This window comes from Amphibalanus amphitrite, unplaced genomic scaffold (genome assembly GCF_019059575.1).
Source record: "Amphibalanus amphitrite isolate SeventyFive unplaced genomic scaffold, NRLGWU_Aamphi_draft 000865F_arrow, whole genome shotgun sequence".
NCBI lineage: Eukaryota > Metazoa > Arthropoda > Thecostraca > Balanomorpha > Balanidae > Amphibalanus > Amphibalanus amphitrite.
In genome coordinates this window covers 202501-227933 of record NW_024882359.1, presented here as the reverse complement: position 1 = coordinate 227933, position 25433 = coordinate 202501, and the positions used below count along the sequence as shown (strand labels likewise).

General features: G+C 49.3%; 2 protein-coding genes across 2 annotated transcripts in view; one reads left to right on the top strand and one right to left on the bottom strand.

Moving 5' to 3' along the window:
• LOC122367384 overlaps positions 1 to 25433 on the bottom strand; it is a 48471-nt gene that overhangs the window by 18413 nt on the left and 4625 nt on the right. The gene's annotated exons all lie outside the window — the stretch shown is intronic.
• The window catches only part of LOC122367383 (facilitated trehalose transporter Tret1-like), a 6370-nt gene continuing 1115 nt past the window's right edge, over positions 20179 to 25433 (top strand). The window contains exons 1-5 of the mRNA XM_043340418.1: positions 20179 to 20835; positions 22126 to 22248; positions 24267 to 24564; positions 24870 to 25004; positions 25294 to 25433. The exon at positions 25294 to 25433 is cut by the window's right edge and continues 1115 nt beyond it. Of these exons, the coding sequence (XP_043196353.1) occupies positions 20416 to 20835; positions 22126 to 22248; positions 24267 to 24564; positions 24870 to 25004; positions 25294 to 25433 (1116 nt within the window). The 5' untranslated portion in view covers positions 20179 to 20415. The remainder of the gene's footprint in view (positions 20836 to 22125; positions 22249 to 24266; positions 24565 to 24869; positions 25005 to 25293) is intronic.

Here is a 25433-nt window from a genome sequence, read left to right as displayed (position 1 = left end):
TTTCAAATGTTTTCTTTTTTTGTTGAACAAGCCAAGAGATGAAAAACAAGTGGCCTAAGACTAGTGAGAAAACTAGATTTGGGGGTACCCTAGGTTGATCTCTACTCTACTCTATTATGGTGTGCCCCCCCCCCCCCCAGTCTGAAAGTAGTTCCCGCGCCCCTGATAAACAGGGTAAGGGGAATCAGGAATGCTCGTTTCAAATACAAGTTCACTCAACAGGTGAAAACGAAGAAGCACATCACCCATCCCCATGGTACGGTCAAGAGCTCATTCATACGACATTTGAGACGCATCTGGCAAATCGACTCATTTCACGTGATAGTGACTGTTTTCACATCACCCTTGACCAGCCCCCAACTCAAATATTGATTCAGCGGCGCGGGTTTACGAGAGTGGGACACGTGGCGTCCTTGATTGCGCATCCCCGACCCAGGAGGGAGACCTCAGGGCAGCGCCATCTTGACGTCAATGGTACTGGACGACACGGCGACGACAGGGGCAGCCTGGCAGGGCGCACGGCAGACGCGCAGTTGACCGCGAGGAGGCGTGTCACCGGTGGAACTTCGACAAAGAAGGGTCCGATGATAGCATTTGGGATGACGAGTTCACAAGAAGTTCACAAATATTTTCAACTGGGGCAGCAATTCTCTCTTACACATTGAAAAATAAATCATCGGTCACCTACGCTCTTCTCGCGCTTTCCACATTACGACAAATGTTTTAAGCATAGCATAGTGATTTTGCTATGCATTTTGTATGAACATTGCTCAATGCACATTGCACATAGGTACCGATGCCTTTCGCTGAGTTATTTGATTATTTGGTGCAATATACAAGGCCTGGAGTAAGTTAGGGATATTGTATTTGAAAAAGTTTACACTTTGGGGAGGTGTGACTGGAGGCACGTTGGGGGTGTGCTTTGTGTAATGTGTAATACGTGTTGGGGGCGTGTTTGGAGAGGCGGTACACAAAGCCGAAATTGGGCCTCAGACTGGTGCCCCTGCATCTTATCAAACAGCTCACTAACGAACGTGGCATCGCCCGATCCAAACTCGAGCCCAGCGATGATCTCAGATTGTTGTTGGGCGTGTGGCCTTTCAAATTCTGATGAAATATACTTATTTCTTTTCTCAGCCGAAACTGGTAAATAAAAAACAGATCGGGTTAACTAAGCGCAGGACCGATAACGGATGGATTCAACCATGCACACACAAACATTAATTAGCCCGCGATTGCATGTCATGCATACGTTGTCCATGGTCAGGCCGGATAAAGCAGTATCAACAAGTTACATAACCACGCAGCCGGGCCGGGGGTCGCGGACCCGCACATCCGCCCCGTGAGTGGAGGTAGCAGCAGCGGTGGCCATCTCTCAGCCCGAGACGGAAGCCGACAGTTGGCGCTAAGTGGAGGACGGCAGCGTGCCCCGTCACCATCACCACTTCCCCCAAACGCCGGCACTACACGGTTATTTCCACTAGTGCGGACACCACGGTCACCGACACGACAGCCGACATCAGAGGGAGCCGACACGGCCGGATGCAGGAGATGACGGCGGCGGAGGCGTGCAACACGCGAGGCCCGACCGCGCCCCTGCGCCGCTGGCCGACGCGTCGTGTCGGGTGTGCTGGCAAACCACGCGAACGACACACCAAGTGCTGAACTTACGACGCACTTCCTGGCCAGTGTCCACCGTCCAGCTGGGCTGAGGATTCACGTTTTAAGAGGACATTTCTCCGGAATAAAAACACTGAGTCATGAAGCTTTGAGCCTTGAATATATGCGTTTGACAAGTGTCCTTCATGTGAGCCAAAACAAAGCATAGATAATTTAATTATTCAAGTGTAATCATCTGGGAACTGTCCATAGCAGGAAATGTTTATGTTTAGCGAGCTTCAAGTTGGGGTGACGTATTCATAAGACAGGAAAGAGATGGGAAGTAGGACAAATAAAAAGTTGAGCTGGGAAAAGGAAAAAGGCAGGTAAAAGAAAACAACATATTTGACAAAAACAAAAAACTAATCGAGCAAGAAAATAAGGAGATTGTTGCAACGTTAACTCTTACTGACCATCCACCAGGCCAACTTAACGTCAACATAGCAAAGTTGGCTGGCAGTGGCACAACACCTCTGATATAGCGCCTCAACGGCATCAGGCGCATCCATTCAAACACTCCACGGCACGGTTACCACATTTTACAAAGCTTGAGCGGAAGGCCTTCGGCACAGAACAACAGTCATTTCTCTGCTGTGCGGCGGCGGCGCTGTCCCAGAGACTGACCAGAGCGCGACTTTGCGACACGCACAGGCCGTCTGGCAGACGGGTGTGGCGCTGCGAGTTACCGCCGACAAAGCAACCCCTTCTCTGCACAGACGCCGGGGTGGGGCAGAATACACACGCAGACGCCGGGGTGGGGCAGAATACACACGCAGACGCAGAGACTGAGTTCAGCACACGCAGAAAGTGGGACGGCCGCTGACCCGGATACATATATTTTGCAATGCAGGAGTGTAGAGTGAAGGGTGTTGTATATGACGATGAACGGCACTGTTGCTTTAGGGGCCATCGGAAGATGGGAGGAACGGAACTGATTGGTGGCTACTGGCTACCCCATATAGTGTCCCATTGGAAAACATCTTAACATGTCAAATAAAACCTTTTTAGCACGGTTAGTTGTTTGATAAATTTTCCAAATAAACAAACATCAACAAACTGTTCACGAACAAATTGTGTCCGCGAACAAGTGACGTCATCGACTTAATTTTTATGAATAACAACAACCAGTTCGCGATCAGTAAATTGGACATGTTAAGATGTTAAGACCAACCTGCAACTTGCACAGCACAGATTTACAGCCTCCAGTCGGCCAGAGTGAACGGCGAGTTGTGCAGGCATTGCGACAGTGAGCGGTCGGCCGGGGCGACTCAACCGGCGAGCGGTTCGGATACCCCGAGCGTTCCCCGCACGTACCGCGCTGGACGAGAACCACTGCATTAGCTGTTCATAACCTCTCCGCCAATGGAATGCAGCCTGGTCAAACGGAATATGGGCGTCGGAGCTCGGTCACTGAAGTCTCTGAGGTCGGCCACCGCGCCGGTACATTTTTTTTTTAACTTCAAATTTGCGTAGAATGATTTCTGCCAAGAAACGCAAGTGAGAGAAACATCAAGGCATGCATTATATTCAACGAAGCATATGCATTACCATCATAACCGACATCGACAGCGTTTTGAATATGTGCATGGGTGACGACTAGAGTTGCAAAATTTCCCCCAAAGGCTGCTACCGGCACCGCCCCGCCCCACAAAAATTTTCTGAGATACCGGCATGCTACCACGACCCAAGCAAAAACACCACCAAATTACCGGCATACTAAAAAAACCTGTAATGTTGATTCAAGCTTACCCATACAAGAGATGCCACACTTTGGCAATTTCAGTACCCATCCCAGTTCCCATCCAGCAGCCACCCAATGTCCAACCTAACTACGAACAGGATGATTTTGGCTCAGTTGGCCCCACAAATACCCACAATTTTGAAACTCAGTTCCAGTCTATAACTGTTAAAATATCACGTGTAATCAAAGAGAAAAAGCCTACAAAAAAGCAGTAAGAAAAAAGCATCAAAAAAAGCAATGACAAAAAGAACTTAAATTACTGAATTGTTTCTGAAGACTGGACAGTTCAAGTTAGCAGTAATCACATTAACATTTCAGAGGTGTTCTACTATTCCACATTCTCCTAAAATGTTGCAGGAGCCTACCAACCAAAATTAAATTTTGAAATCTATATGGCCACAACATAAAAAGTACCTACAGATTCGGCCATGTGCCTGAGGAAGCGAGATCAACACCTTTTTTCCTTTTCGCCATGGCTTGCTGGCTCATGAATAAGATACGAATCATTTGAAAAATGTGAAAAACTCACTTGTCCTGAGAACAGCCACCAAATAATATGCATAAAAACGATATAATACCCGCTTTCTCGAAGAATCTTCCTCTCCAAACACAAGGTTATCAACATTCAACACTGAACTCTATAATTTGATAGGTTATCAACTATCAAAGATTTCGAAACAGATGCGCCATAATAACAGAGACTTTTAACCCGCGCGGGGCTGGGGTCTCCAGCCGAACGCGCTGGGCTGGGGGGGGGGGGGGTAAATTTTACCCCCCCTGTTATCTCCCGAACTAACGGTCCGATTTGGAAAATTCAAACGCCAATCGAAAGCTCTCATCACGAACTACTAAAAACATGTACTTAATTTAAAGTTTGAGGTCAAGGTCAAGGTCAGGTCAAGGGTACAAATTGCAAGTTTCTACAGTATCGGCCTTGCATCGTAGTTGCCGAAGAATGGAGTCATGGACTGAGACTCATCGCCCAAAACGTGTTCTTAGGCTACCAAGACAATATTCGTTGCATACAATATCATTCAGAGGTCAAGGTCAAGGTCAGGTCAGGTCAGGTCAGGTCACCAAAAAACAAAATATAGAAAAGGGCATGTGCGGCACATGTTTTATGGGTCATTTTACTCATAGAATTCAATAGGCACACTCAATAAGTGATATGGACCACCTCTGGATGAATTTCAGGTCGAGGTCAGGTCAAGGTCAGGTCAAGTGAGGTCAAATTTTGAAGTTGGTTGTTAGGGCCTAAAAAGGTGTCTATCTGATGCAGTTTTTCACGGCGAATCGAATGGTGCTATTTTTGTTTCCGTACGAGGTCTAGAACTTCAAAAAAAGTCATTTTTCAAAAAAATTGTGTGTCGTGACGTCATAAAATTTTGAATAACTCCTACATTTTTGAACCGATTTTTCTAAAATTTGGTATGTAGGTGCACATAGACCACTTCTCTGACATATATTCCGTTTTTTTCGATAGACTCAAAATTTTGGATTTTATAATGATTTTCCCAAAAAAGTCAGTTTTTTGAAAAAATTTAGGCCAAAATCCAAAATTTTCAAAAAGCGAGATAGCCATTTGATAGACAAAGTAAAATTACGTATAACCTTTTTTGTTACGTCTTGATTCCCTTAAAAATGAAGATGTTAGCGGCGTTTGAACTTTTGCCGTTTTTAAGGCGAAAATGACGAACATGACGTCACTAAAACGTCAATTTCTCAAAAATTTTCCGACGGATTTCGCTCAAATTTTCAGGGAACGTGTCAAATTGATGTAAGAAAAGGTACTGAAAGTTTGGCGGCGCTGCGCGCCGCCGTTTTTGAGATATCGCAAAAATTCGCGAGGGGGGTAAAATTTACCCCCCCCAGCCCCGCGCGGGTTAACCAGCTGATTAAATTGCTGCAAAAAAAAGTTTCTGAACTGTAGCAAACTACCTCATAAATGATTTGTTGATGTAAATGATCCAAAACGATATTGAATTCTGATATAATCAACATTGTGAGTTTAGTTCACTACAAGAAAATGCATTCCCTTTCAGGAATTAAACCAAAAAGGCATACGAATAAATATTACGTCATCATCTTACATCCTTCCATCAGGGGAGAGAAGATCTAAAAAGTCAATCCTTGGTTCCCCTGTTATTCTGCGCCACTTTGTTTATTTTGTATGCATATTTTGTTTCCTTGTAAAGATGAGACAAAATGCCAGTTTATTTGATTTTCATTTCATTTTTGGGACCAAAGTCAGGCTCAGGGCTACCTAATACCTACCTGCCTTTTCAGCTGGATTTTCAGTGTCAAATACTTTGTAGAGTATCTCAGACCACATCTCAGGACTCAAGGCCAGTTTCCAAACAATGTGTTTTGTGGTGTTTTGATTCTGCCTTTTCCTCTAGGGAACGTTGTCATGAACATTTATTTATTTTGTTGTATTTTACCTATTACATACCATTAGACTTACTGATTGATCGAGCTTTTGCAGCATGAATAAGTATTCTTCCATTTATTGACCACAGTAGATTCTTGACAATCCTAATTATAACAAAACCTGTGAATCGCTGAGGTCCATGTGTTATCCCTACCCTTAGCAATGTAACTTCTACCACAAAATGTATTTTTCAGTGGCTAATATTGCTGTTATTATAATTTGATAGCCTCTTAGTGCCCAAAGTTTAAACCAATGCTGATATTTTCTATTTTTGTGCAAAATCAAAAATACCGGCATGCTACCGGCAAGACATGCCAGATACCACGAAAAAACCTGCGGTAGTGAAAATTTACCGGCATGCCGGTAGTGCGGTAGGGAAACTTTGCAACTCTAGTGACGACAGACAGCCTTACCGCTCATCCGTGTATTTTGGTTTCTCTTCGCGGCTTGGCGTAGGTCTGTGAGGGTAAACAGTGTGCGAATAGCCTTATGGGACCACCTTATGACACATGACACGCAAGTTGTCATGCGTGTAAATTATTTCAAATGTGATTATGTCGTCTATCATTTGCGTAGCTGATAATTACTTCTCACAAATTCTTCTAACATCCATTGCGGAGTATTCCATTTCATTCCGTCTTCCCTTCCTCCAATCCCCCACACAGCGCGTCAGGTCTCCGCATAGACTCGATCCCCGCTCATGACCCAGTCAGCGCTGGGCCTATTCAGCGAAACGTCAGCCGGCCATGGGGTCATTGAGTCCGCCCGATCGATGCTCACCCAAGCACTCGTCTCCATCGACCTGTCGAGACCCCCCCCCCCCCCCCACCCGGTCCCCGCCCCGACGGCACCGTCTTGGAACGCTCGGCTCGGCGGTGGCCGGCACGGCGGCCGGCCCGGGGCGCTCTCACCAGACAAACGAGTCCCACAAACGGCCGAGGAGGGAGCCGCAGGGCTCAGCCGTTTAAACTTGGCACGGCCGTTTGGGGTGCTGCGGGGTTCGTGTGTGCCGACAGATACAATATCGGTACCCAAGATGCAACGCACTTTTATCGGTGGTTACGTGCATTTCGATGGCCTCGACGTGCACCTTGAGGCAGTGAATCCACGGATACAGCCAGCTCTTTTAGGGGCTCTCCGCATGCAATAATAGCGAGTGCATGGCTCAAAAGCCCCGTATTTGAGGCCGCTACAGCTCTCATAAGCGATAGCTTTAGCCTCTAACTACAACCAAGACCACGAGTCATGCATTCAAATGACCGATTTGTTTTCAGCTAACGGGTCGGGAACGAATAAGAACATTTATGGTTCTCTGCATCTAATTTTCCCGTACATGCCAGGTTAGATTTGGTGTATGTACGTGATCAGGGCAAACAACAATGGCGGTATCCTCGAAAAAAAATATTTTCTTTTTGAAATTCCAATGAATAATGAATATGAGGACGAGGTGTTGATTCGTTGACATAGTGTACGTTATGTCCAATCCACAATGAAATTCCGCATAAGCCTCACTTCTACCAAATCGCCACAGTTTTGTTATGATTCAGCATCCGACAATTTTTCTCCTGGTGCGCACCGTGACACGCACTGTTCGAACCAGCATTGCGTCCTTGGCAAGGAAGCAACCACGGACGGCGGGCGGCGGCTGTGACGGGTTCCCAGAGGCCCGCGAAATCCGCCGGCTAGCTCCGCTCCTAGCCTGAGGCGCCAGGTAACGGGGAACGCAGGCACATGCAGAGTCTGATCCGCGGGAGAGTGTCAATCACTACGTTTCCATGACGGGTCTAAATCGATTTAGTGGAATTTGACGTGCGTTTTTCTCGGGTGCTAACTATTCACCTTATGCAAAAAAAAAGAGCGTACCTTACCTATATATGGTTTTAGCCAGCATCTAATCCTATATTTACATTTTTAAATGATGCCTAAATGTCATAATGGAGCAAATCCATTTAGCGCAATCGGCTTAAACTGTGCCATGGAAACGTAGCCAATATGTCCCGCTGCAGGGTGCGGGATCCACAAATTGATCATCGCTGCTTATCTGATGCCGGCGTGGCAGAAACTTTAGCCACAAAATTGAGAAACTCCCAAAACATATATGCAAAGACGGAGTAGCGACCAAAGCAAGACGCGATAACAAATCCGATTGAAGATATAAGTTTCTCTTCAGCACCGAATACACTTCTCTTGACTCTCTTCTTTTTTCTTTTTTAGGTCTTTTTTCACCATTTGCAAAAAATAGCCTTTTCATTGACACCATATGGTCAGTATTCACATCACAATATCACTCAAATAGGAAACTTCCCAGAACAACGTGATCACGTGGAGATGTAGTCAGCTCACACACAAAGGGACATTCAATGCCACAGAAAAAGTCCCACTTGAGTCGGCGGATGGCCTAGGTAACAAAGCCGCTTGCTTCCAGAAAAGAAAGAAAGAAAACCCCCTATGGCACCAGTTGCGTACCGAACCCCTCATCAGAGCTATTTTTCTGCCCGGCCAACTGTCTCGAATAATGCCCTCAGGGGGGACAACGCCCACACCTGCGGCTGTGACACGCGCCGGCGAACGTGACCCGTACGAGTGACAGGTGACGGCCTCATCAAAGGCTCGGCGGACCGCTTATATAAAAACGGTGCCGACTTCTGACCTGAGCCCTGACCTGAGGTTGCCCAAACACGCATGGAATAGGGAAATGAAGCACTGCGTTGTCTTGTGGCGAGAAGGAAAATCAGACGTGTAGTGTATGTAGTGCCAAACTGCAAATGGACGCTCAGCACACTACCGGCCTTGTGGTGTGGACCGCAGGCACAGATTGCCAACAGAAATATTAATCATAATATAGTTCAAATAGTTCATATTTTTTATGTAACGTAGCGCCTTACCACCACTGCACCATCACCTCACTGAATTCATTCATCAGAAACTGATCAAAGCAATTCGGCCTTTCTCATTCAATCACGTCAATAACGTGTCTTGTTCAGTCAATAACTTCGCGGCCATCAGACCCATCGGCGCGTCGCCCTTCATGGCTGGACTGTTACCAGCTCGACCCTGCGCTGGAGCCAGCCACAGGTCACAGGTCAGATGCTATTTGGGTGAGCCTCATGAAATTTTAAGCCAGTATAATTTATTAAAAGGACCAGTCTGTCGGAGAAATCGGAGCAAGGCTTCGTGCGAACAAGCATGTTTGTGTTACCAAAACTTTACTGCAACATCCCTCGCCATTACTAAAATGCAAATAAGACACAATCAAGTCGTTCAGTGCAGCGGGAGCAAGCAAGCAAGCAAGCAAGCAAGCAAGCAAGCAACCAACCAACCAACCAAACCAACCAACCAACCAACCAACCAACCAACCAACAAAAACAACTAAATTGGAAATAATAGACTACGCTTCAGAAATGCAGATTGAGTGCCAAAAAAAATGAAAATTGAAATTTGCAGAAAATTGAGAAATGCAGATTATCAGTCATAATCACCACCCGAAATCAACTTTTATTTTCTTTCTATGCTGTTAGCGCCAGAGGCAGCATTTTGGCTTAAACGAACGGAAAATTCAGCGAATAATAATAATATCTTTGTTTTTGATACAATATTTAATTTTCAAATCCCATTTATCGCGAGAAGGGTCTGTCTCACAGCACAAGCCACCAGCTAGCAAGCATTTCCTCTGTATCCTCCGAATCGCCACCAGCACCGCAAAACCAGTGCTCTGTTCACCAAACTTCCGACAACCCCTCTCCTGGTAGGCAGGTAACCAGTGGGCATTCTCAGTACAGCAATATCCGGCGAGACTGACAGGCTTTCCTGGCAGTCTGCCAGCGCAGCCGGCCGGCCGTGCCCACCTCAGCAGCCAATGACCGCCTGTCAGAGGGATTACGTCAGCATTGCACCGTGACGTCACCCACAGGTGTGCACCCGGCTGGGCGATCAACGTGGGTGGAGAGGGAACAAGACTCCCAGGTTTGTCCCCAGCCCAGCCCCGGCAACGAGGAAAAACGCACCAAATTGGGTGGGCTGAATACAAAACAGTCAGTTTTCTTCGAAGAGAAGAGAGAAAACATGGGCCTTTACCCTCGAGGGGAAGGCTAAAAAATTATCTTCGCAATTACCACCCATAGAGTATTTATTGATTGGGAAATGTGAATAGCATTTCTATAAGAAAATTATCCTTTTGCATCACCAAACAGGCATCCAAATACGACAGACGAAGGCCGCATGTTGGAACTACCGACCGATCGGTAATTGGCTATTCTGGGAGTCAGGTGAGGCTAATACTCAGCACACTGGCACTGAGTTGCATCATTTATCTGATGAAAGAATTAATAAAACGGGACGCTGATTAAACCCCCTTCACATGTGATGTGATAGAATGGATGGGGTGGTTACGGGCGAGAACAGTTATGAGGGGACACTAATGACAATGGTTAATGGTGATCCAATACAGCAAAAACAGATTCGCGTAAAAACAGTGAATACGTCAACACTGTGATCAGAGTGCCGAATGAGGATTTCACCTGACATAGCTTGATGAACAGATGCATTTGGTCATGGCTGTAATACGTATCGGCAACGCTTGACTACATCCTCCCCACGAAACAAAACCAAAGGAAAACAACGTTTCGAAAACTAGGCGAAGCAGACGCCAGAAACAGAACCTCACCACGGGATACATTAATTATTCGATTAATGATGATAATCGACCAGTGAAACTTCCTCTTTAGCGGAGGGCAGCAACACTCTGGAACAGGGCTAAACCAAGACACAGTACAGGATGAAGAGTGGAAAACACATCACGGGTTCATTGCTGGTCTGAAGGCCAGAATAATCTGCATACCAAGTCAGAAGCCGGACCAACGGAAATGCGTGAAACCACCATAACTCAGAACAACGTCGAATGTAGCATGTCGGCAATGTCGGACTTGAACGTCACGCTCCATAACAGCATCCTTTCCCATTCAGGCCCCTTTCGTCAGCGCGTCAGCTGACCGCGGTGGACCTCGGTAAAATTACCGCGCCCCAGGCCAGCTCGGTAATTACCTGACGCCGCGCCGGAGGTCGGGCCGCAGCCTTCAGCCCCGGCGCCGTGCCCCGAGGCACAGCTAACGGAGTGACTAGACAATCCCCGCCGCACGCACGGCAGCAGTGTCAGCAGACAGCGGCCCTCCGCGAAGGCCGCCGCGCCCCGGCCGAGCCCACCTCTCCACCAATCACACGGCGGCTCGCTGGAGATGGACCAATGGGCGGCGTGCGCGGGCGGCGAGCCCCGGCAGGTGTATCTCTCAGGTGAGTATATAACCAGACCGGTGGGTGCCGGCGGTTTTCACCGCTCTCCGAGCCGCCATCGCGCCTCTCTCATCAGTGAACAACAGCATTGAGCCCGCTTTGCTGCATCTGCGGCGCCGCGAAAAGACACCCCGCCGCCGTTCAGCCAATCGCCGCCCTCGACGCATTAGCGGTCGAGATGAACCGAGCCGATAAATTGGCCTCGTCCGCCGGCGACGACAGAGCGTCGACCACCTCCGACGAGAGTCTCATCGACGTCGAACAGAGCCTGCCGACGCTGTTGCCACCGCCGAAGACGACAAGGGAGTCCTCGAGAAGCGTCGACGCGCCGCTGCCACCCTACTTCGATGACCCAAGACTGGCAAAGCTGGTGAGTCAGACGGCGCGATCGCAAAGTCCCGAACGACGCACGTACGCCTCCAACCTGGCCATGGCGGCGACCACTGCGCCCAGACTCTCCCTCACGCCCTCCAAGAACTCCAAGAACTCTCTGGGAGACGAGGCCGCCGCTGCGGCGGCCCGTCGCGACTCGCGTCGTGCCTCCTCCGTGCAGCTGATGGTGGACAAGGTGCGCGCTGACCTCGAGCGTCGGCGTCTGGGCGGCGGCGACTACCGCACGCTGTCGCTCTCCTCCGAGGAGGACGGTCCGCTCGGCGCGCTGGGGACGCTCTCGGCGTCCCCCTCCGAGGCCGGCGGCCTGTCCGATGACGAAGAGGTACACGCCGCCGGCCTGCCCGACCAGCCCGACTTCCAGCTGAGCCTGCTGCACAGCCGCGGCCGCAGGAAGAGCCGCAGACGCCGCAGTACCCTCGTACCGCAGGTGAGTCCAGCAGCGGGTGGACGGGGTGGAGAGGTGGCCATGGAGGCTGCGCCTAACGTAGCTTTCATATCAGTCCTCGAATGTTTTATATCCGTGACTATCATTGAAGATATAAGGAAAAATCACGTAGCTTAGCAACACCCATCTCCCTGCATAACTTCTAGAATATAATAGGCAAATAAAATACTTTAGATGATAGAAGCACGCAAGGAAAACGTAACGGCAAACAAGTGCATACCATAACGCTATTCCAGTCATGGCTTAGCAGTAAGGACCCTGGAGGCATGGAGCCTCAACGCGTCCATGAGCGACTGGCTCCAGCCTCCCTCCCACCCTCTCTTCAGCGGACCATGAGTCCGACCCTGAGTCCATCCAGCCCCTCCCCCTTCCACCATCCTCTGAGGCACTCATTACCTCTACCAGAGTCGGTGGCCGGCGGAGACCGCCCCAGGGCATACGGTTGGGCCGGCGGAGGTCGGCACGGCTAGCCAAGGTTGCCTGACCCCGCCCCGGCCCACTGCCCGCCGGTTGGCTTAGATTCAATATCCGCCGGGGGTACCGCGACCGACAGCTCAGTTGGCTGCCGATAATCGACGTACGACTCGCCAAGGTCCATGGTCAAAGGAAACGGCTGGTTGGCGCCTGGGAACACCCCTACATCCACTTCCGGATTGCATAGTATGCCAGCGCATGAAACTGCATTACGGTCAGATGTAATGATGCTGTTCATGTGATGCCTCAGTGTTCAGCGTTCCACCTAGGCAGTGTGCACCTAGAGGCTTGACCTCACGTCTACTTGTGTCTTGTGCCCTGTGCCTACAAATGAAGGATAAGTTACCCCTCTCACCAAATTTCTCCCTGAATCTATGATGAAAAAAAAAGCTGAGGAAAATTATTTCGATAGAAGAGAGATAATTTAAGAGAGCAGGGACATTTCGAAGAGTTCGCGTCGGGTGGTTGAGTGAAATCGCCGACTTGGTTTTTCGGGAGGTTGAAGTTGAAACAAGATCGAATTAGATATTGGTTCTCTCCAGAACGAATGCCCAGTACTTATCTGATAAACTGTCTCACACCATTGGGCCTAGCATGCACCTGAAGCAACTGCGACCAAAACCTCACCCCGCATGCGTTTCAGACAGTGATGTCAATGATCATGAATTGGTTGATCAACTCAATCAATATCCGTGACAATCCGGTGTTGAAGGCAAAATGTTGAGTCACGTCAAACCAATGCATTACGAGCAAGTCACTAACTTCAATCTCGCCCATTCCGTAACAGGCGGGTGTTGATCAGCTAGTCTCAATTTCCAAAACTCCAGCTCCTCGTTACTCGGCCCCCAATATCCACCCAATCATGTCAATAGACCGGGGGTCTGGCCATGGCGCACACGTCACTTTGGTGCAGCTTTCGTCAGCATTCTTGTCTTGGACAGGTGCCAAGGAGGCTCGACCAATGAGCGACTTCGGCCCCGGAGGCTCGCCCAGTCCGGCCCTCGATTGTGAAAGGCCTCATGACCATCAGAGCCATTTCAAGGCTGTAAAATTACGGTCATTGGGACTGGTCGGGGTATGGGACGAGGTTTAATACAATCCTTCCTTAGCGGCTAGTGTGATGAAAGCTTTATGCATCTAAGCTATGCTTCTCCAGCTAGTGATTCCGCCGCATCAATGTGTACAAAAGTAAAAACTGTTGATTTTCATGCATTATACCTACTCATCTATCGTTTAATGAAGCAAATTCTGATTTGAATAAGATGGCCAAGACAATGTGGTAATATAATATTCGTAGTGAGCTACCTACTTGAAGAAGTATTTATATCCTTGAATTTCAAAACAATCTTTCAATTCAACAATCAAACAATCTCCGCTACACGCATCTCGAAGCCTAGTAACGTTACCCTCTCGAGCCGGAACGGTCCCAAATCGATCATGATTAACTTTCGCCGCCCAATTAAGCCCCGGGCAGTCCCATCTGATTCAGTGGCCGTCGTGAGCCAGGTCGTACCGAAGTCGTAACCGGTTATGGCAACTTATTGACTGAGCAGATTTCAAAACACGAACAATGACCGATCAGCAAGTATACAGGGGCGCGGGAACTTCTTTCCGACTGGGGGGGCACACCATAATAGAGATCAACCTAGGGTACCCCCAAATCTAGTTTTCTCACCGGTTTTAGGCCACTTATTTTTCACCCCTCGGCTTTTTCAACAAAAAGAAAAGAAGAACACATTTGCAAAAAAAGTGTGGTATTCCGTCTCAAAGCTGTGGGGGCACCGCCCCCACGGCCCCAGAGTTGGGGGGGGCAAGCTGCCCCCACTGCCCCCCCCCCCCCCCGGCTCCCGCGCCTATGGCAAGTAAAGTTGATGATAAACAATTTAAATGAACATCATGCATAAAATGAATTCAAGGAACGTAAAATAAACCAAGGCGCTATGAAAATCATACATATGAGTAGTAGGTAGAAGTGTTTACTTGTTGACGAGAAATGTGTTTTTGCATTCACAAATAAATGAAGTAATTTAAAAAAACAATGTGACACTATGAATTCATTGTTAGTTGAATGAAAAAAAAACAACAGATAACTCAATGAGCTCAAGAATGCCAAAGCCGCACAAATGCCTCTTTTCCATCTCCAATGGCACGTTATCGAATAAAACCAGAAGCAGAACAGCTCTCTTTGCAAATGCATAGCGCAATACTCGCTATATCAATTTCTAAGACACTATTTGGTCACGTACGGGCTTTGTTCACTTTTCCAACTACGGCTCATTACGAAATCAAAGTCATAGACAGACTGAGGCAGTTTTGCAATGCACAACACAAAGTACAAACTGAAAATCCGCCCGTGGTATTCGCTTGCTGCAAGTCTGTATTGAAATTCAGTCCCAGGGGAAGCTGACGGCTGAGGCCAAATACCGACGGCCAATGTCCAATACTGCAAACGCTCCGATAGTGTTTATCGAACATCAAGGCCGTTTTGATGTTGTGCTCTTCTAGCATTTCCATAGACATTGCAAGTCTGGAACCGCCTGGATATATCGCTACGCACACATTATCACCAAATCATAGCGGGATGACTTGCAAATTCTCGACAGGCCGGTGACTGTAGAACATCAAGGCTGTGCCTGCGATAGCAAGAACCACAGACCATTGTATCTGGAGCACACCTTACCACAGATAGCGCACAATGCGCGCCAGCCGCGCGGGGGAGTTCGTTCAGTAGATGTAACGTGACGTGGCTGAAGTGACCTGGTGACCTGACCTTGAGCGAACTGGATCTGAGATTTTAACATGTGCACTGTGCAGGAAAGATGCAACAGGTGTGCCAAAAAAGGACCACTGTTTTTGTGCAGGACCACCACGCTGGGTAGCTGATTGAAAACCACCATTGCCGCTGTATAATACGAAATCAGGCCAATAAAAGTTTAAACGCAGATGCTCACTACCATTCACTACTCATCCATACAAATAAGATTAAGAAATGAGGTAAAATGCATAGGTAACCAATATTGACCGTTTGAAATTTCAACGTAAATTGTGTGTTAGATTTACTGTAATCAGACTTGGATTTCATGGATATTTGTTCGACTTTTCCCGGTCGACACATTCCATTTTATTGACATTTTATCGAAGGGCTGAATTCAAAGTGAAGTACGGGCAAAACAGTGACCTGAAACTACTTTTTTGTAAATTAGGATTACTGATTCCGACAATATATCGTCCTTGGCAAACAGAAAGAATTTTAACCGAAACAGAATATAGGCACAATTCATATATCTCTCTCGGCATGCTCACGACTTTGCTATTCAAAATTGTTCAAGGTTGTGGCGTGAGCTTCTTTTGTAACTGTGTCTAAAATAGATGGCCTCCGAAAAGTTGACCAAATTGAGGGTGACTCCTACGAGCTATGAAAATCGTTCCTGATCGTTCTATTGTTTTGGGTGAGCAGCCATTGCTTATAGTCACTATGCTGAGAAGTAAAAAAAGTTTAATATGACATCTAGAAAATTAATATTTTACACCAAACTGTCATCTATCAACTATGGCGATGAATGAACATTGAACATGCGTGACAATATGGCTTTCAAGAAGCCCTTACTTCATCAGCAGAGAATTTTGAATTAGCAAACTGGCAACAGTCATCTTATCCTTACTTCGACTGTCCACATAGGTTGTCTTCAGAAGCATTTCGTTGACCAAAAGACATATTTTATAACCCTGTGATTTGCATGAAAAACAGCAACTTTGCATCGGAGTCCCACAATAAAATGCATCTCATAATCTCATTTCAACATCTAATTTAAATTGAGCTTTAATTTGGATTCGTCACTGCAGTATGTACAGCGGTGACAATTCTTAACCTAAATATATCGTGATGTTCAAGCCACAGTTAAAGTTTCAGCATCTACTTTGATGCCTCCTGGCATGAGAGAATGACATCAAAACCATAAAACACGTCAGTGACCGTATCCAGGCGGATGTCGCGCTCCGCACACGCGCCATCCCTCCCGGAGATCACGCTCGGCCGCCGTGGACGCCGTGTCCACTTCCACACCGTCCACTCAGCGTCCACCGTCCACGGCACACCCCTGTCGACCGCAGACGCTCCGACGAACAATCACGACCCCGTGCGTGACCGAGCCGCGCCCCACCGGCACAGACAGGTCGGCGCCGCCGGCGGCTCAGGCCGAGACAGCCCCCGGGCGCGTGACCGACTCACCGGGGCGCCGGCCGTCCCCCTGGCAACGGCGTGGCCGCCGGCTGGCCACCGCGTGTGTCGCCTGCGTCAACGCATGGCCGGGGTGAGGAGACGGAAGAAGAGGAGGGACTAGGCGGAGCCCGGGCGGAGGTCAATGTTCGCTACTGCTGAAAGTAGACTAAATTAGTATTCGTTAGGCTGTAATATGATGGTTAATAGTTTATGGTCAACGGTTAATACAATGGTTGTGCTCTTACATTCCCAATAAAGTACTCGATTTATTTTTAGTCAGGTTACCTGACGGAACCAGGCACAAACGCGCAAAAAAAAAAATGGAGGGAATTACAGCTTTATGCCGAAACAGTGAGTTATGAACAATGCATTGTCCTTCGTGGCATCAAAGTGGACACACGCAAATACTTACTATAGCAACAACCCACATTTTCTTAACCTGCAGATCCGCATTCAACACCATTTCGTCGAATGTCGCTGCTCCACGCAGCCAAATTAACATTGTCGGAGGGCGATCACAATAGAAATGAGTATGAAACCCATTCAAGTTCTCAAAATAGGCGCTGTCTCTGGGCAATTACAATAATCATGAATGTGAAGACAAGTTTTTCGTCATTTTTTTAGTAGGAACATTCATCCAGGTCAATTCTCCATACCAAAGGCAAGGCGTTTTATAAATTTAGACTGGATTCCCCGGCTTCGAACTCATTACAAGCATGGGATGAATAACATATTTGCTACGCTGATATGCAATGTTGCAGGAAAAAAATGAGTCTAAGCGACAAGATATTGCGTCCAGCCGGCGCCTATGAATTCGTTTAAACAAAAATAAAAAGGCATACAATATACCTGACATGGTAACTATTTCCTCATTTTGCTTGCATACGCCCCACTCTGCTTCCGAAAAGCTTCATGGAAAAGTACGGTCACATACAGCTCCTGATTCTTGTTTGAGATGGTTTAGGTTTCTTTTTAGAAAGATCGAGACTCGACATGCTTGGAAATTTCCAGTAACAGAACATAAATCAGCTCCGTTAATGGGATCTCAAAACCATGTCACGTCTCCGCCCGACCACCACGAAACTCATAGACAGTATCCCAATAGAGCTGACCTTTCAAAAGATAACCTGCGACTCAATAGGGTATCGACACTTGGCGGTTCGATCGTTCCGGGTACTTCGCCACACGCCGCGAGTCCCAGGCAGCTGCGAGCCGCGGTAACCAGCGGACAATTGTTCGCTGAAACCACTGAGGTTGGCTGGCAGGATATTGGCGCTCGAAATTCGACAGCCAATAGTCCAGCGGCACTCCCCGGATTTCAGGGCGCAGGCCTTCTGTTCAGCCACGGGAGATTGTTGATGAGTCGCTGACTGCTGATTGTGGAGTTGGATGGAAACATGGATCCGTGGCAATGCTTGTTAGTATATTCTCCATGCCGCCTCGCTCTCTTCGATAGATGCGCTGTTCAATGCTTGTTGAATGCCCGTTGAAGCTTCACACTATGTAGCTATCTTCATTGTGTCATGATGGATAACTAAAAATGACGAACATAACATCAACATTCGTGAGAATCGAACTCTTGCAGCTAGTGTAGGTACATCATAAACTTACGATAACCACAGGAAAGATAAACATCATGAGCTTAGCACACTGTCAACTGTCACACTTTGAACCCAAACTAGGCCAGTTCTTCGAGCAAGACGCCATTGGGAGGAAACAAGGAGCGCTGTGCACTTCGACCCAGCCGTCGCCACTGCATGCCGACGGAAGCACTGAACGTCAGCCAACCAGCTGCCGAGTCCCGGGGGCAGGAGCCACGCTGTCGAACCAGACGGGCCAGACGTGAGGGAAGCGCCTTCCGCCTCCAAGTCGGACAATCCTTTGAAACTTGGGTGGTCATAAAAAGAGCACCCGCCATGGTAGCAAGTCGGCCAATTCATAGGAGCTTCAGTGAAAAGACCATCGATTCATTCGTTACGCAGTCAAAAGGCTGTCGAAGCATGACCAAACAACGGTCGATTCCACACTCGAGACACGGTCGATCTAAGGCCCAAAGGCGGTCGATAGACTGCCAGGCTTAACTCGCAACGCAGTCAATCCCACGACCGAGCTATATCCGGCCGGTCGATGAACGGTCTGAACGCGTCCCCAGCCACTACTCTTCCTCGCCCGCCGAGAGGTCGGGTCGGGGCAGCACAGGTCGGGCAGCTATGTTCCTCAACGACGGAGGTCGACCATCGTCGGCAGAATCGAAAACACATTCCACTCGGACCCCGGCTTCAGTGCTGCAGAAGAGCTCCAGACTAAATAATTGTGAAGTTCAGAGCCGGCAAACAGAGCTGTTTTGAGCGCGCAAGCTTCCTCTCACCAAGTAGAGCTGATTATTTGGTCAACACTCAACAGTGCATTAGATAGACAAATATGATTGATGGGCATTCTCATCAAACCACATCGCCTTGTTCGACGCGAGTTTACATCGAGATATGTCTACTACAGGCACAGAGCGGGGGAAAATTTTTAACTTAATAAAAGTTGTCAAAACAAGCATGGACCAAGATCCGTTTGAAGATGAGTCGCTTGGGTAAACATTATACGCTCTATGGAGCACAGAAAACCACTGCTAACGAAGTCCCAGCAAATCTCAACCAGCAAAACAGGGTTGTTTTGTGTAATTTAGCCTTTCAATTAAATACTTGAAAGTTCACTTTAGATAATTTTCATTGAGCTGGACGAAACAACTGAAACATGACTACTAAATATTAATTCCATTCTTTTCAAAAATAGCAAGTCATTTCTCATTGTTAACATTTCTAGTTCCACAAAATGTAGTGGAAAAATTAGGTAGAGCATCAGTGCGATATGACCCCCAACAAAGCTAAGAGGCGTAAAGCAACTAAAGAAACTAGCTTGGTGTATAAATCAGCGTTTTTTTTTTTCTTTTTCTATGAGCATGGGCACATCGGTTGGAAAAGTTGAGTTTTCTGGGAAAAGCGCAAGTATATTCTTAAGCACGAAGTGTAGCTTCTCCGAAAGATACAAGAGACATTTCACTGAGGAGAGCGTGAGCAGCCCATCATAAATTAATATCCGTACCTACTCAGGAAGCTGCGAGCGAAAATTGTAAACCTCCTGTTCCGACCGATCAATACAACAAGAAGAGCGTTCCAAACCCATCCAGACACAACTGTTACGTAAGGGATCATGTAAGTTTCCATTTAGAATGGCTTCGTCGGCTGCCTCCCACACTCTGCGTTTGGGCTTCAGGGTAGAGCTAGCCGACGGATCGACATGCCCAACCACGGCGCCCGTCCCTTCACCGAACGTGGCCCGACCAGAGGCCGTCGAGTGGTGTACCCCGGTACCGCCCCTTCGGGTCAGGCCACGAAAGAAATCCATCCATCACCCGAGCCAGCCGACCGTGCTCCAGCACAAAGAGCGCGCTGCCCGTCACGGAGCGGTCAGCAGGTCATCACCATCACCCCACGCGTGTCGCTGTCTCCGGCCGCCGCCCCTCCTCGCCGGCTGAGGTCACACCTTCCCTGGACACGGGCGGGCCACGCCGACCAGTGCCCCTGCGGCGAGACATGGTCGGCGGCCAGACGCCAGCCCCCGGGGCGGTTTGAACCGGATCGCCGGCGGCGTCGGCGCGCGCGCGCGCGCAGCCCCCGGCCAGTCTTTAAGGCGCGCGCCGACGGCCGGACGGTCAGAAGCGTGGTCGATCTGCCCTGGAGCGCACACGAGCCACCTCGCCGGGAGGTTCGAGCGACATGGGTCAGCAGGACGAGATTCGCACACAGCCGCCGGGAGAGGTGCAGCCGGAGGTGGAGCGCCACGGCCGGTGCTCGAGCGAAGAGGACCACTACCGCCCGCCGATGGAGGAAGTCGACATGAGCCGGTCTGCTGTCGAAGCCTCACCGCTCCCGTCTCGGCCACCGGCGGTGTCCACCGCAGCGGTGCTCGGCTACATCCCATCCGACTCCAGCCAGGACACTGAGATGAACGTGGTCGTCGACTGCGTGGTGGCCACCAACCCGGACATCGAGCGAGCGCTGCACGACGAAACGCACAAGGAGCGATTCGAGCTGTTTATCTCTGAACTGAAGCTGGATGAGACGCCCGGCGTGCCACGGAGCCCCTCCTCACAGACGGTGGTTAGCGGACGGCGAGGGAAGCTGCCGATCAGACAGGTGAGAGGAGAGAGAGAGAGAGAGAGAGAGAGAGAGAGAGAGAGAGAGAGAGAGAGAGAGAGAGAGAGAGAGCCGTCTGATCAACTGGAGTTCAGCGCCAAACAGTCTTCGAGCTGCTGGGACTTCAAATGGTCGTTGCGGTCTCAGTATTCGTGTCCGGCTCTCAGGGTTCGAGTCAAAACAGCAAAATGGACAGTTGCCATTCAAACCAAATCGAATGACTCACAGGGTTTAAAAATATATGAGCTTAATTGCAATTTACTACTTCAATCTAACTTTGTGCGTTCCCCAAACAGCGAGAACAACGGTTTCCGCTTCTCTATGCTGCGCCGTCCTAGCCGAACAGCTGACGGCAGTGGTGCATAACAAGGCTGTGATAGATGGTCTCAGATACTGGCTGGTAGCTACCGTATGCATAAACATTTGTCCTGCACCGAGAGCCGCTCATGACCGTAGCAAGCCGTAACCATTGCACGATGACTTTGAGGACTGCCAGGTCGCTGGGTCGAGCTGGTAAAATGATCCCGCATTTAACTACTCATTTCCTGTTGATGGTGAAACTGTTTCCGCATTGCCTGTAGTTCAATCGGATTGGTTGATTCTCTAAACTAATAACAATATCAGGCAAGGCAGCATATAATTCTTTGAAAATCACGGTTTCATTTCACAAAACTTTTAATTTGAATTTCAAATACTATAAACATCTAAATGACAAACAATACTGAGAATATCAAATCATCTTTCAGCGCTGAACAAATAATCCTCTCGCTCCTCTGTCGGTTGGGCCCGGTCAGGTCAGATCCGGAGTCTCTCCCATCCAGACGATCACCCACCGAGAGCGTGATCTCTCCCGTGACGTCACACGGTGACCGCGCGATCAATACTCCTTCACTCAAACTGGTGCGGTACCGTCTGACCCGAGAGGCATGGGAAAAGCGGTAAAAGAGCCAAAGTTGTAGTTGATAAATCTAGCACAATATCTAAAAAATGCATGGCTTCCAAAAGCATTGTCAAAACAACCTCGAGAACACGAGCCAATGATCAAAAAAGGAGCTGGACATTGGACAGACAGAAGCCTTCTTAATTCCAATCCCCCGCAAACATCAAACACTCAAATTATTCGCTTTGATTCACAAAATGTTCGCTCATTGCCGCTGAAATCTCTAGCCAGACAGTCGACGTCCACAACATTTCAACCCCAGCCTGTGACCCGATGCCCAACTCTTTAACGTCTGCCTCACCACCGGTGTTTTGGACACTTCCCTGACAGTCTGCGACCTTCCTTCTCAGGTGATCGCCGCCCTGGCCGTCTCCGTCGGCTCGATGCTGGTCGGCTTCACGGCGGCCTACACGTCTCCGGCGCTGGCGTCCATGCAGCTGCCCGACAGCCGGCTCAAAATCACAGACGAACAGGTAAGAACGAGACGACTTTACGATGTGAGACGTAAGGTTAAGAGTGACGGGGTGAGGTGCCGATACGATACGATACGATACTATCAGGAGACGAAGCGGAATGTGATCTTTGACATGGACCATGTTCACTACCTGACCCTCGGCCATCCGGTTTGCGACATCCTAAATGACCACGTGAATGTTCAGATCGAAACCCAAGCCCAGGTAGAACAATGCCAGTCCGCAAAATTGACACCAATTGCATAAGCAGGAACAGGGAGCAGTTGCATAAGACGCCCGGGGTCTCAGGGTCCAAATGTTAGGTGACTGTCAGGGTCACGGGGTGGTACGGCCGGCGGGTCGAGTCAGCGCCAGGAGTCAACATTTCGGGAGCCAAATAGGACACCCATGCCAATTCAGCCCAGCCAACGTCTGCTGGCGTTCGGCACAAATAACTCGGTGCCGCCTTGGCCATATGCCATGAGCGTCTGGACGGAACCCATATTCCACATGGAAAATGACAGACGCATTTCTCTCATGAGGACGCTCATGGTGTCCAAATACGGCAAGTTCCACTCGGTCCAATCATCTCGCGATTAAACATCCCAAGAGGGTGTCATGTGATAATCAAGCACGTGTGCTTGAAAATTACATAACCGCAAACATCACACCACAGCGTTTGCGCTACCTCATCTATAAACAATTTCATCTCAGGCGGTGTACAAGGGTCGCCGTTACAGGGTGGGCCGACCCGTCTGCCGGGACCCGCCATTTCTCTGACAGCTCTGACCAGACAGCGTGACACTGGCCAGTTAACTGTGACATAAAAACGCCGCTCTCACACGCGCGCCCAGCGTCGCGCGCTGTCGAGACTGAGGCCACATTACGTTTACTTTGAAAACAAGTCTGCTGGTCACAGCCACACTCCCACTCTGGGGAGGAATTCAATGTCTAGAAGCTAAAAAGTAAGAGCATGAAGGCTACTAGTCTTGGGCGTTCTGTTAACTGTACCACAGTTATGATTTGGCGAGGGATTTTAATGCAACAAAGTCGCCACTCGCCACCAGTTACAGCCGCAAAGATGCAAAAAGAAAGTAGATCACCAAACCAAACAAATAATTCCATTCTCCCTTTGCGTCGGCGCCGCCCATGCATATCGATTGACCCCGGGCCGGGCCGGTTTGTTTGTTTGTTTATTGGGGCTTTAGGGCGCGTCGACTGCAAAGGTCATTTTGCGCCCATCCGGGCCGGGCCGGGTCGGGTCGGCGGCCGACGGTTGGTAACCGGTTCGATCCGGTGCCGGTTCGTCGGTGCGCGCCCGGACCGGGAGCCCTGCCAGCCACGCGGCCGACACGCGTCGGAATCGACGGACCGGCCCGCGCGCTGTCCGGAAACTGACGACACGGCGCACCTCCGGCCGCTGGTAACGAGGAAACGCCGCAGTACGCCACCAGATTCAATTCGAGGCTTGATTGGGCCACGGCGACTGGGCGTAGATTTGTGTCCGGCGACAGCGCAGGAGCCAGGACAAATGGGCGAGCCAAGTGTCCCTAACCAATGGCAGCAATTCTAATTGCAGGACCAGGGTCAACTGGATGACAAATTGCTTGTTATCGAAGGCATTCGAGGACCGTTAGTTTAAAAGGTTAGGCTGAGCTCATCGACCCCAACACGTAGGCTTGCACTAAAGCGGTCGTGCAGTGCCCTGGCTAATTCATCATTCAGAAAACAAATAGCGGGCGGCACTGTGCCATTAAAGGCTGAAGGGGAATTTATTTAGAGAAGCGGTGAGCAAACATGGCTTTTAAATACCTGTCGCCTGGCGATCGCAACTGTGCAATGTATAAGTGATGTGTTTCGCTCTCCAAATTACATGAACGAAGTGTCGTAACAAATTAGTCGAAAGATACCTGTCCCGATCTACCAAGTCAAATGTCCCTTCGGATGTCAGGGATGTAATACAAAATACTCAACTAAACAATGATAAAAGCGACCGAACTTCACACGGCTCTGACCCCACCGTCTCCCCTGTCCGGCAGGCCTCGTGGATCGGCAGTCTGATGCCGCTGAGCGCGCTCTGCGGCGGACTCGGCAGCGGCACCCTCATCGAGAAGCTCGGACGCAAGATCACCATCATGGGCACCGGCCTGCCGTTCATGCTGTCGTACGCGCTCATCGCCTTCGCGCAGGACGTCTACATGATTTACGTGGCGCGCGTGATCGCCGGTCTGTGTATCGGCACGCTGTCGCTGGCGATGCCCGTGTACCTGGGCGAGACCATCCAGCCGGACATCCGCGGCACGCTCGGACTGCTGCCCACCACCATCGGAAATACCGGTTAGTGGACATCACAACTCCGGCAGTCGATGTCCCGATGATTACTCCTTGACTTGGTTTTAATTCCCAATATAAAAAGGCATGTTTTTAAGGACAGTGACCTTTGCGACCACATGTCTGCCAAACTCATCATAACAAGTGAAAAACGTCGCAGGATGATGTAATGAAAGCAAACTTCAGACCAGCCATGCTCAGAATCTCACAAACACCGGGCCCCTTCTGCGCCGTCTCCGTCTTTGACGTGGGCAGTGGGGCGTCTGGTCAAGGTTCTTTTGGCTGACGCGCTCCGTTCTCGCTGTCCGCAGGTATCTTGGTGTGTTTCCTGGTGGGCACGTACCTGCGCTGGGACCACCTGGCGCTGTTCGCCGGCTGCATCCCCGTGCCGTTCCTGGTGATGATGTGGTTCGTGCCCGAGACGCCGCGGTGGTACGTCACGCACGGTGAGTCCTAGACACGGGTCGGGGCGCGGTGGCACAGTGCGGGAAAGCAGACAATTCTACCGAGCTATTCGCGCTGTTCACTTTTGTCCGAATTTGATGGCAGCTCAACGATAGCTTGAAAGATCAAATCGTGCTGTAAATGACGTGTTTGATATCTTCGCTTTAATAATAATGCAGTAGGTATTTCTGGGTTCTTCATCTCGTTTTTAACATGTGTTGTGTTGGGTGTATCGTTGATGGGTTGATGTCTGAGACTCGTGTTGACCGACCACTCCTTGTTCGGCGGCAGGTAACATGAAGGAGGCGGCCAAGTCTCTGCGCTGGCTGCGCGGTAAGGACGTGGACATTACCGACGAGCTGAACAGTATCACCGAGCACATCACGACCGCGCAGAGGACGCACACCTCGCTGCGCGACCTGCTCTCGCCG